The following is a 12,240-nucleotide window of genomic DNA, read 5'->3' as shown; positions in this document are numbered from 1 at the left end:
TGCCTAACATGGTAAGTAGAATGAAAGGTGTCTCTGGCAAATGTTGTAGCAGACCAAAGTTGAGCAATATGCTCTGGCGTTGCCACGTTTTAAGTTTTTGCGGCTGTCAAATCCACTATGAATGCATGCTCTGAATCCACGCATAATGCACTTGCCTCAACTCCTAAAAGGGCTGATGTGAAGGAGAGGGCTGAGTTGTACTTTTTCTGTTGATAAGCTGTACCTCCACTCTTTGCCCTTCAAACCCTATTAGCAGAGAAGAAATGTCCTCCTTAACTGAAGGGAACTGTGGCACCTGTTTTGGACACCTCTGCTCTCCTTGCTCATCTCTTCTATTGTCGTTGGTCCACTGGGCCCCTTCTCCTCAGTGTAGGTTCATCTTGAGGATTGTTTTCCTGCTTGAACTCACTGATGTTTTTGGGAGAGAGACATATCTCTTCTCAAACAGGTATTACCTAGGATAGGGTCTAGAAGCCCCAGTCGTGCGTTCATTCCTGTTCTGAATTACACGAACACGCATGACATCCCTGATGCTAGAGGTTCCCTGGCAATTATTGCTGTAGTAGCCCTGTTGCTCCTGCTTATGCCCTCCTCCCCACACTGTTATCGCAGCAGGACTTAAGGGGAAGTGAGAGTTGGGGGGAAAAAAAGTGGATGGCCAAAAAGTGAATGGCTCAAGCTTATAAATGATAAGCCTCAACATTAGGTTCGCTGGCTTGAGCTTAAGACAGGTGGCGGAATGTGTTTGCCTCATTGTAGAAGCTTAAATTGGTTAGAGGTATGACACGCATGTCCTTCCTTTTTCCCCCCCTACATATATTTTTTTTTAATTTGGGAAACAAATTCACACTTAGAGTTTATATATATAGTTTATATATAGTTTTTATATATATTTTATTTATATATAGTTTATTTATAGTTTATAGAATATAGTTTATGTTTCTCCCTACTTCAATTTTTTTTTTTTGCCTTCCCCCTCTATCTCCTTGGAGGGGGTCAGTCTCTTGATCTTATTAACTCTTGCTGAAAAGCCATTTCCGGGTAACTTTTGTGCCTTTGAATTGAAAAGAGTTCAATCCCTAGAGTTTTATTTAATGTTTTTAAGTTGAGCCTGAAACACTGGAAGTCTAGCACAACCAGTTGGTTGTATGAACCAATAAAGATGCAGCCAGAACTTGCTGTTCAGAACCCCAGCTGTCAAGCTTGTGTACAGTGTAGAGTATATAACTCTTTTGAAGTTGAATTGCTACCCAGCTGAACCTAGGAATGAAAAGTTGCTGCCATCTCAATTGATGTTTAGAATGACAGGCTGCAAAAAAGGCAGTTACGGTCGTATCGGAGCATATAGAAACCCTGAGGGAACTGGGTAACTGGTGAAGACTCCTTGTAAAGCAAAAGGTTAATACTAGTATTGAAAAGCTACAGGAGAACTGGAGTTTAGGAATGCAGGTAGCTGAGCTCTAAAAATCTGGAGATCGCCAGAAATATCCTCTGAAACCCTCTGTGAGGAGACTGTTAGAAACTGAAGGCTGTTGAACTGAAGTCATACAAGGAACATAGAGTCCCTGAGCGCCTCTCCTTTGCTGAGTACCCCTGAGATGTCACCTGGAAAAAATACAAAGAGGTGTGGAAAAAATAAACAAGTACAGAAGCAGTACTAGATGTTGCCATACTTGACATTAGTTCTGTGGCGTATATCCTGAAGTTGTGCTTCATCTCTGGCAGAGACTAGGAGATGCTTTTTTGAAATGCCTGTTTCCTGATGGAAAAAGGTTCCATAACTTCCCCTTCAGTCTCCATTTCTAGGAACAGTTAAATTGAGGTATCTTATACTGAAATAGAGGGAAGACTATTCACTCTAAAAGGGGTTTTCTTTCATTAATGCAAGAATTGTGGATGCAACTTTCGAGCCTCCAAAATGAGTAGGAGATTTGAGGCTGAAGTGCTATTAATATTTTCTGGTTGGTCTAGCACCACAAATTAACCTGTGAGCACGTGCGAAGTTAAGTTCTGCTGGTCTTTGATAAGGCAAGAGCTAGGAATAGGAGAGTGATATGGGGAAGAAATTATGCTTGGCAAGAGAATTATTGCCAGCACTGTTGCTAAGGGGTGCATTGTGGGTCATCCAGAACTACAGACAGGTGGGATATTCCCTTAATTACAAAATGTAGTAGTTGTTTCTCTTCTTTGATTTTTTTTTTTTTTGTTGTTGTTGCTGTTTACTTGCTAACTGTAAATTCTCAAAACTACATTTATTTCTGGAAATTTCCTTTCTACCTTCTTCTCTAGGGCCAGCAGCAGGCTCCCCAGGTTCAACAAGCTGGGATGGGGCCAGCAGCTTCTCAAGGAATGGGGTCTGGAGCACCAACAGCAGATCCAGAAAAACGCAAGCTCATTCAGCAGCAACTAGTTCTCCTCTTACACGCTCACAAGTGTCAGCGGCGAGAGCAAGCCAACGGGGAGGTGCGACAGTGCAACCTCCCTCACTGCCGAACCATGAAGAATGTCCTGAACCACATGACACATTGTCAAGCTGGCAAATCTTGCCAAGGTAAGTGGAGGTGTGGTTATATAGATGCTGTCAGCATTTGCAGGATGAGAGGCGCTCCAGAAAGAGATGGAGAACTAGTGGGTGGCTTGGGAAGTAGAAATTTTTTTTAACCTGTTTTGTCCCCTTAAGAATGGGAATCGTAAACCTCCTCCGAGCCTTTCAAGTTTAGGCAAGTTAGAGGGGGCAAGATAGCGCAAAGAGGTGAGTGAAGATCTTTTGCTTAACTTTGTAATTCACTGTAGGATCTTTTGGATGCTGCCTTCTGGTAAGGGTAGACACAAAGTAGGAATCTGCAAGTAGAAGTCTACCTGCCTCCCTTAAATGGAAGAGACAAATCTCAAGCAATAGCTAGCCAGGAATTAAGCTGCCACTGGCACCGGTGAACTCTTAGTCTATCCTAGTAGCCAAGGAAAATGTATGCTACCTTTTTGGTAGCTTAAGCTCGCCTGGGTTGTGCCAATTGATGGCATCTCAATTGCTTGGTCCAGTCTACCTGGTGATGTATATGGTGTTATCCTTCGAGCCAGGGAGACATAGGCTCGGGTGTATAACGTAAATCTTAAAAGTAAGCTTTAGTTGAGCCAATAGTACTTGAAGATACCTAGCTACATTTTCAGGGCTAGTTAGTGCTGAACTATTTCAAGTAATACTTTACTAACCCATATTGATAGAGATGTGTGTCCCAAGAGAAATAGTTGGTCCCTACCCGGTTTGTGTTGACCATGTGGAGATACTGGCAGTAGTTTGTAAAGGTTTTTTGTTCCCCTTCCTTTCTCAGTGGCACATTGCGCGTCTTCCCGACAAATCATCTCTCACTGGAAGAATTGTACGAGACATGACTGTCCTGTATGTTTGCCTCTCAAAAATGCTGGGGACAAAAGAAATCAACAATGTAAGTCTACTGGGGAATTCTGTGTATTGGATAAATGATAAAATGCACGTCAGGAGTTAAACTTTCTTGCACCCAGGTTGTAGTGGTGATGCTCTTGAACCTGGGAACATGTAACAGGATTTTCCTCTTGCTTTGGAGTTGCAGAGTATTTTTCTGTTTCTGTTAGCTAGTGTTTATGGAGGCTTTCTAACTTTATTGGATTTTCCTAGCAGGAGAGTGGTAAGGGTGAACAAGTCGTCTTCTCTTAACCAGGTGATTTGTTTTTCACTACCACCTCTCCCATCTGGCCAGCTTCTGGAGACAGATGTGCGCACATACAGGGTTGTGTCATTTCAGCCCTGATGATATTTGGTTCTGTCTTCATCCTTTGCTTGCATCAAATGTCTCTTCCCCTTTCTCTTTGTGTCCTTGGTCTTCCTGCCAAAATCTTCGGCAAGACTTTTCTCCTTTCTTAATGTTATTTTGGGCTTCTCTCATGACTGATGGGAGCGGAGATATTTCTTGTTTTAAGAAAATAAAAAAAAAAGACCTGTATGTACTCTTCTGCGTTTAGCCTCTGTGACGTGGCGTACGTCTGTTTTCAGTTTGAAGCAAACAGATGTGTCCTGAATACTGAGTGGGATTTCCTCTCAGCAGCTCAAAGGGAAAACAGCATATTGTTGGAATGGCTGATTGGGTCAAAACTTGTCTCCCTGTTTCATGACAGGTTTTCCAGACCAGGCCCCTTCTCTGCGTGCTCCTAGAAGGAGATGCTTTAGTTCTGAGCAGCCAGTGAACTCTTCATGTTCTTTCCCTGTTTTTGCAGACCTCTTTGGCTGCCTCCTGCTTTTACTATTAACTTGCTATGTCTCTTCCAGCGCTGCTGGGCGGAGCTGCAGTAGGACTTGCAAATACTGGCTCCGTGGGCGTGGGGCAGCAGACAACACCCAGCATAAACACTACCAGTCAGATAGACCCCAGCTCCATCGAGAGAGCCTACGCAGCCCTTGGACTGACCTATCAAGGGAACCAGATGCAGACGCAGCCCCAGCCTCAAGTGAAGAATCAGCAACAGGGACAGTCACCTCAGGGTCTGCGCCCGATGAATCCTATGAGTAAGTTTATCTGCTAGTGTTAAAATACCAACTACAGGCAACTTTCCCATGCTATATCTAATGCAAATTTTCTTAACCTACTAGCTTACTAGTTAATTTGCAGAAGGTATGGCTTTGCAGTATTTTAGACTTGAGATATCAAGCCACACAGTGGAACAGGAACATTAAAGGGCCCAGGTGCCTTCCGTAGGAAAACAAGTTATTTGGGAAAAGTATTTCCGTTGAAAAATTACTATTTTGTGGGGTTTTTGAGAACCAGTTTTCTACACCATTGTATTTAATGCTGTCTTGTAGCTTTATAATTCTACTGTAATGCAAGTTTGGGGCTTTTTAGGAGTTCTTAATTGGAAATGCACGCATTGGAATGCCTGGATTCAAGTGTACTTACTTGTCACTCAGACTGCAGCATTTTACAATCGTGTCTCAGATATGTAATGTTTGTTTTAAAAATGAAAAGTAGTAAATAACAGACTTTCTCCCTGAATCCTGTCATGTGGAATCATGTAACTGTAAGTTTTCTGGGTGGCTTATTGCAAAATCATAAAAGACTATATAAGAATTTTAATTTGAAGTGCAATTAATTCTAACCTGGCTGTCACTGGTGTCAAATGAACCATCAAATCTAATTTTGGTTGCCTGAGATTACATCATAGGGGTTTTTCACACCCCCAGCTCTTTGCTTGAGTTGCTTAAGTAGAGGTGCTTTTTTTAGTGGAAAAGAGGAAAGATGATCTGGTAGAGAACCATCACAAGCTTGTATGGGATTATAGTGATCCTGCCTATGTGCCCTATGATAAGTTCATATACATAATGAGTTCTGTGTATGTGCGGGAATTCCATGGGGAAGGACCTGAGAGATTGCAGAGGGAAGTAGCATTTGGTTATAGGCTGCAGTTTGTGCTGTTTCTGCACCAAAGGATGTGCTACTTCCAAGTTACTCAGGAAAAGACTGTTGGGTAGAGTAGACTTGTTAATGAGATGGCTGGTGCTCACAGACTGCATGTATGCTGCTAAAACTTTGCCTTCCAGTGTGTAAAGCTTTTTTTTTGCTTTTTTTTTAAAGTGGGTGGAGTTTAGGTCCTGAGAGCTTAGTGTTAAAGCAATATGATTAAAATAATATGGTTTTCTACTGTGCCTTAGAGTGTTTTTACAACTAGATGAATTTCTGGAAGATTCAGAATGTTGCAGTGAGTGCCTTAAAAAGGTTGAAAGGAATGTCATCCATTTTTCTGAAGCAAAATGGTTCTCAGTTGTTTTGTTTTGGTTTTAATTTATCGACACAGAGTTTTGGCCTGTTCTTATTGGGTATTCCTTGTAGCACTGATAAGAAAGTCCAATGAAATGGAGTTGAAAAGCTCTTGGAGAGTAAAGAACTGAAGCTTAATGTAGGAAGGACAAACATGGAGAGTGTAGGCTTTTGACTATTGTTTCATTATTAGTAGTGGACGGCTAAGGAGGGAATTACAAGTGAGATAGGAATCATGAGGTCATGGCCTACATGACAGCAGGACTAGTTTAGGAGAAACAGCAGGATTTGGCGAGGACTGTGATGTTAAGTGATGCAGTCCTAAGTCGATCAAACAAATGGTTGGTTTTGGCAGTTGAAAAGGGAGAGTTAACGCAAAGGTTGAGAGTTGTCTTTTACACTAGCTTGCTCTTAGATGGCAAAATGAATCTGGGAAGGAGAATAAAGTTACTAAGGGAAGGGAGGCTGGAGGCAGCTTTGTGAAAAGACTGTTAAACACTTGGTTGTGATATTAGAGGTATGTATTAGGCTTGATATACTTAATTTCAGTGGATTTCTCTTGTATGCAGCATCTGATTTTGCTTGAAGTACTGATTCTGTAGGATTCAGATATCCTAAATACATGTGAAGCTTGGTAATGGTACTGCTACTCTCAACTTCACAAAGTGATCTATTTGGAAGCCCCAGACAAATGTGCTGCATTTTTCTTCACTATTTGCGTCTTAACTGTAGTGTGTGAAGAAAATAAGCAATTTTTTATGGTGATTGAGAAAAGCTGTGATTCAGAAAAGCAGATTTTGGTACGTAACAAATTACTAGAGGCTTTTGCTGCAAAGGATTGTCAGATTTTCCTTCTTCGTACAAACATTGGAGTTAGTTGTAGGATCCTTAAGTATGGAGTGGGTGAGAGGGGACCTTGTCAGATGTAGGTGGTATCTGATGTTTTAAGTTTTAGAAGCCTTTGTGAATATATATCGTGAGCCCCTGAATGACAAAAAAAACCCAACTGCTTCTAAATAAAAAAAACAGAAGTGGTTGGTAATGCTTAATCTTTAGTTAGGGAGGCACAGAAAAGAACTCTGATACATAGTGTTTGCAGCAAATTGAAATTTTTTGTTTCCTGAGAAGTTCAGGAAGATGTGCAGAGGAGTAATGTGGTGTGATGCTTCACCTGGAGGTCACTAGTGTTGTGCCACAGACTTTTTCTAGGTTTGTAAAAGGAAGCGGGTAAAGAGAGCAACGGGCAATTAAACTGCCTTCACAAAAGTCAAAGTATTTGAAAGTCTAGACCCTTGTTACTGCTGAGCAATTACTGATTTTACACAGTAAATGGGCCGTTCATTTAAGAATACTTATCTGTTTTCTAGGTGCAAATCCAATGGGAGTGAATGGAGGAGTAGGGGTTCAAACCTCTAATCTGCTGCCTGACTCAATGTTACATTCAACCATGAATTCTCAAAAGTAAGTTGAATTATTCTTTGCACCCCACTGATTTTGTTTTGATCTCATGGCACTTCCTGCATAAACAGTGGGGTAAATGCCATTGATGGCTATCTCTCCCTTTGGATTTTGTAGCTTTTGTTGCAGTTTTCCAAATCCTTGGGTAGGACAGCATGTACTCTTTCATGGCGTTGTTTTGGTGTCTGTGCAGCTATTTCTGCAGAGTTTGTCCATTGATTAGGGAATGGCTGAACTAGCACTTTGTCCTAACATTATTCTAAAAGAGGCTATGACTGTAAGATGACTAAGCTTGGGCTAGACTTTTGCCCTCAATTCTTGCTCTGTTTTTGAAGCCCTATGATGAGTGAAAGCGCCAACGTTGCCAGTTTGGGAGCCATGCCAACAGCTCAACCATCCAATACTGGAATTCGAAAGCAGTGGCATGAAGACATTACTCAGGATCTCCGAAACCACCTTGTTCATAAATTGTGAGTAGCTCATATCAAAACAATCTCCTGCTAGGTGAGTTGCTGCCTCTGAGGTGTATGTGCGGGGCAGGAGGAAGCCCGGCTTCCAAAACCAGAGGGCCACGGACTGAGTTTTGTCAGGGCCCATGGGAAGGGAAAGCAGAAGCCCAAAAGATGGAGCTACATCTGCTGGTTTGGGGCTGTTGTATTAGAAGCGTCCCGCTCTCTTCTCAAGGCATCTACATGGGGGCAATGTTCCCAGGGAGCTGTAACAAGTGCCTCAGTCTGTTGCAAGATTTGCTTGCTGCTTCGCGTTCAGATCACCGGGGTTAGTGCTGATGTCCCTGTGTGGGGATATTCTAATCACTTGTGTGCTTTTTTCCCTCCCCCTAGAGTCCAAGCCATATTTCCTACTCCTGACCCTGCAGCACTGAAGGATCGGCGTATGGAGAATCTGGTGGCTTATGCTCGGAAAGTGGAAGGGGATATGTACGAATCAGCGAACAGCAGGGTGAGATGCCATCCTCTGTCATCCAGTCGTGTCTTCCTTTCTGCCTTTCTCCCATAGTGATTGGGGAGGAAGAGGAGACTCCCAGGCTGAGGAAGTGTGTGTTCAGGGACTGCTGGATGGGGTCTAGGAACCAGCCAGCTGTAGGCTTCTGCCTAGGTGTGCGAGGAATCGGGGCGGTGCCTGTTGGGGTGTGCTGTGCCTGAGACTTCTCGGGGTCCCCTGCAAGCAGCATGAAGCTCTTCCCTGTGATTCTCCCAAAGTAGTATTGGACACGAGAAGAGAAATGTCCAGTGTTGGCCTAATGGTTGCCAAGTGCCCCTTTTTGCGCTGTCAGCGCAGCAGCCCCTGCGAAGGGAGAGCCACCCCCACCCAAGCCAAAATGTGTGTGTGGAAAGCTGTTTCCCAAGCTTGTATCACTGGGACCTGTTGCCTTTACTTACTGTGTGTGTCGTTTTCCTTTCCTGATTTGTATTCCTCCCCAACAGGCAGAGTACTACCACTTGCTAGCGGAGAAGATCTATAAGATTCAGAAGGAGTTGGAGGAGAAACGAAGAACTAGGCTGCAGAAGCAAAACATGATCCCAAATGCTCCGGGCATGCCACAGGCTCCCATGAATCAAGGGCCCAACATGGGACAGCCCCAGCCAGGGATGTCTGCAAGTAAGAACAGTTGGGGATTACTGACTACCTGGTGCAGGGGAATCCTGTACTGTCATTTTATTATGCTGGTGATCATTTTGTCCTTCTTGTTTCACAGGTACCTGGCTTGCTCAAAATTAAACAGAACTTTCTCCTCTTTGTTCAGAAGTACTAGCAGAGTCTTTGCTTTGCTTATGTGTTAATGACCATAGGTTATGTATAAGCATTTAGTCTTCTGAACAAACTGTGATATTGTAAACCCTTACACTTACTTTGTGGGTGGAGGGAAAGGAGATTAAGTTCCATCCTTAATGTTGCAGAACTTCAGTCTCATTAGATTCAACTCTAATTGATTTAAAGATAATTTCATTTACTATAAAGAGAAATATATTTCCATAATATTTAGTTGTGTGGTGTTTAAAATGATCATCACTATTACTGTTGTTGCTAAGGAGATAGTATGATTATTGTAGTGCTTAGGTATTTATGCCTTTGAAAGTTTAAATAGTGCTAGTTATGTGCCACATTTGGGTTTGGTGCGGTTTTTTTTTGGACAAATGACCTTTCCAGCGTGCAATGAAAAACGGAGAAAGATCCAGTAGCTCCAAGCATATGCTATAAGAATCTTCATCTGAGGTCTTTTTCTCCTGGTTAAATTTGAATGTATCTTGTTAAATCCAGTTCTGGGTCTTTGTATGCTTGAAGTCAGAACAGGATTTACTGAGGTGTGTTACCAAGATCCAAGAAAGATTGTTAAAGGTTGATGCTGTGGCTGTATGTGTTGTAACTTCTGAAGAAAGTTGATCTTCAGCAGTAGATATGATACTTTTGGTTATTTATCATGTACTCCAGTAGTTCTCAAACTTCAGAGCTTTGATATATGTATACTCTGAACCGTATAGTTTTCATAGTGTTTTAAATCTAGAGATGCAGTAACAGTGTGAAGTGCTCTGTAGAAGTTCTTGTAGTCTGGAGTGTTCGTGAGCTACTGAGTTTGTCATTGTACCCCAATAACATACTTCAAATTGGTCCTCAATTTCTGAAAGCTGACTCCGAGTCAGAGGATACTTCTGTCAATGGGACATGCTTACACTTTCAAGGAAGTTTTTGGGTTTTTTTCACGCTTTGAGGACTCTTGAAGAGTGTTTAGAGTTACTGGACTGTGTCGTACGCCTTTTTTATTTTACACATGGATTTTATTGTGTATTTATCACTAAAATGTTTGGTGGATAAAAGCTGGTGGTCTTCTAAATGCCATAATCTTATTCCAATATCTTTTTTCCAGATGGTCCCCTTCCTGACCCAACCCTGATACGTGCGAATGTGCCAAACCAGATGATGAATCGCATGCAGGCACAGCCAGGTAAATACTTGAAGAAAATTTGCTAACGTGATTTTTGAAGGAGTCTTGGAATTGGACAGCTCTTGCTGAAGTGTCATAGCCCTTGTCTCACCCATTTGATTAAGAAAATACTATCTATATTGTATAATACGTAACTATATGTATAATACTTATTAAAAATTATATATATAATAATATTTCATGATCTTGTGAATTTAAGACCTGCACGTTAACTGCTTTGTTTGTTAAATAAAGAACTTGATGTTTTTGGAACTTCTGATCATGTGAACATAGGATGGTGGGGCCAGTTAAACATGGTAAGCCTAGCCAGCTTAGATGAGGACAAGTTGGTGGCAGAGAGAAGATGGTGGGAGTTACTGCTCAGAAGGAAGGGGCAAAACCTTTGTTACATAGTCAAGAAGTATTTTAGCCAATGGCAAAGTACTTGAGGAAGTGAAGATACAGTTTGGGATTCAATAAGTGAATTTCTAATATGCAATTAAGGTAACAACTTTCTGCAGAAAGTTGATCTTCAGCAGTGGATGTGACATTTGGTTATTTATTGTGTACTCCAGTGGTTCTCAAACTTCAAAGCTTTGGTAACAGTTAGGGGAAACAAGTCTTTCAGGGGGAAAAAAAAACCAAACATAGTGTGTATTCTGAAGGAGTATGGTAGCTTGGACACTTTATATTTAAAATTATTCCATGTAACTGGTTGATAGAAGGAAATATTTCCTTTATAGTACTGCATGCTTGAAAACTGGTTGCTAGAAAACAAAATTAGGAAGGAACTGATGGCATTTCTTCTCCAAATGTTGAATGGTGCCCAAAGGAGAATTCAGGCCTTTGTTTATAAGTCTTTTTTTGGCACAAACGCACAGGAATGAATCAGTTTGGCCAGATGAACATGCAGCTGTCACCGATGGGACCCCGGCAAACCCCTCCTCTTCAGCACCCTGGACAGCTAAGCCAGGCTGGGGCCATGAACCAGGTCAGTGCGTGTTTCCTCCGGGCTGTTGAGCTCGCAGGTTTGCTTCTGTTTGCTGTGGTGTCCTTAAAATAAATAAATAAATGACATTTTTAATAAATAAATAAATCAAGCATTATTTCTTCTTTCTCTTGGTTCTGTAGTTCTTCCTTTTGCATCTCCACTGAAAGATTTGTCTAGCCTATGGTAAAGCTTTAGATCTTGGTGGTAAAAAATGCCTAAAAATCAAGTTTAAGTGGCTTTTTGTGCTGTTGCATTCTTAAAACAAAGGACAAAAATAAATCGTAAGTCACAGTCCCAATCTGCAATCAATATCCTTTTCCTTAGCTTACAAGGGAAATCATCATAATTTCCGTCTTCTTTTAGAGGAGCTGTAAGCAGGCTTTCCATATTATATCCTACAGATAAGCCACAAGCATGAATTTCTCCAACAAGATAATTTTTTTTTTGTAGAATGTTATGGAGGTGCACGCGCATTGTGTGACATGAGTTCCTTTCTTTTCCAACAGATGGGATTTCCTTCACGTATGCAGCAACCAGGAGTTGGCCAGCCTTCTGGTCAGAATCAGTTTTTACAACAGACCCAGTTCCCTGCTTCTTCCCCAGGGATGAACGCAGCGAGCATGCCTATGACTCAGCCTGGCAATCAGACACCAGTTTCTCAAGTAAGTTTCTGATTTGTGGAAGTGGTGTCAGTGGGGTCTGTCATTTACTGGTTTCGTTGTTCAGTTAGTAGTAATGGAGGAGAACTTGTTTTCTCAAGATGCTTTTGGAATTATAGTCAATTCATTTATTGAGACTCCGCATTTTCCTGATGCAGCACTGGGAATAGCAAGGGTGAAACATTGTTGCCTTGTTCTCAGGCTTAAGTTTAAGTGTGATAGAGGAATTTTTTTAATTTTGGTTTTATGCAGCAAAGAAGAAATTGTTACTCAGCATGCAGTAGTTAAGAATTTCTTGCTTAACAGTGAGGCAGCAGAGCCTGAGAAATTAAGAGATCGTGGAAGAATAAGTCATAAAAAGACATGTCTATCCAGGACCAATGTGTTTCTGGCTTTGGGGGATAGGAG

General features: G+C 41.7%; 1 protein-coding gene across 1 annotated transcript in view; it reads left to right on the top strand.

Moving 5' to 3' along the window:
• The window catches only part of EP300 (E1A binding protein p300), a 62,726-nt gene that overhangs the window by 24,327 nt on the left and 26,159 nt on the right, over window positions 1-12,240 (top strand). The window contains 10 exon segments of the mRNA XM_009895250.1: window positions 2,290-2,551; window positions 3,330-3,443; window positions 4,301-4,537; window positions 7,151-7,244; window positions 7,577-7,711; window positions 8,084-8,201; window positions 8,687-8,861; window positions 10,126-10,203; window positions 11,064-11,173; window positions 11,680-11,835. Coding sequence (XP_009893552.1) covers window positions 2,290-2,551; window positions 3,330-3,443; window positions 4,301-4,537; window positions 7,151-7,244; window positions 7,577-7,711; window positions 8,084-8,201; window positions 8,687-8,861; window positions 10,126-10,203; window positions 11,064-11,173; window positions 11,680-11,835 — 1,479 coding nt within the window.

Source organism: Charadrius vociferus, unplaced genomic scaffold (genome assembly GCF_000708025.1).
Source record: "Charadrius vociferus isolate BGI_N301 unplaced genomic scaffold, ASM70802v2 scaffold251, whole genome shotgun sequence".
Taxonomy (NCBI): domain Eukaryota; kingdom Metazoa; phylum Chordata; class Aves; order Charadriiformes; family Charadriidae; genus Charadrius; species Charadrius vociferus.
Note: the sequence above shows the minus strand (reverse complement) of the source record. Positions and strands in the feature narration are given on the sequence as shown.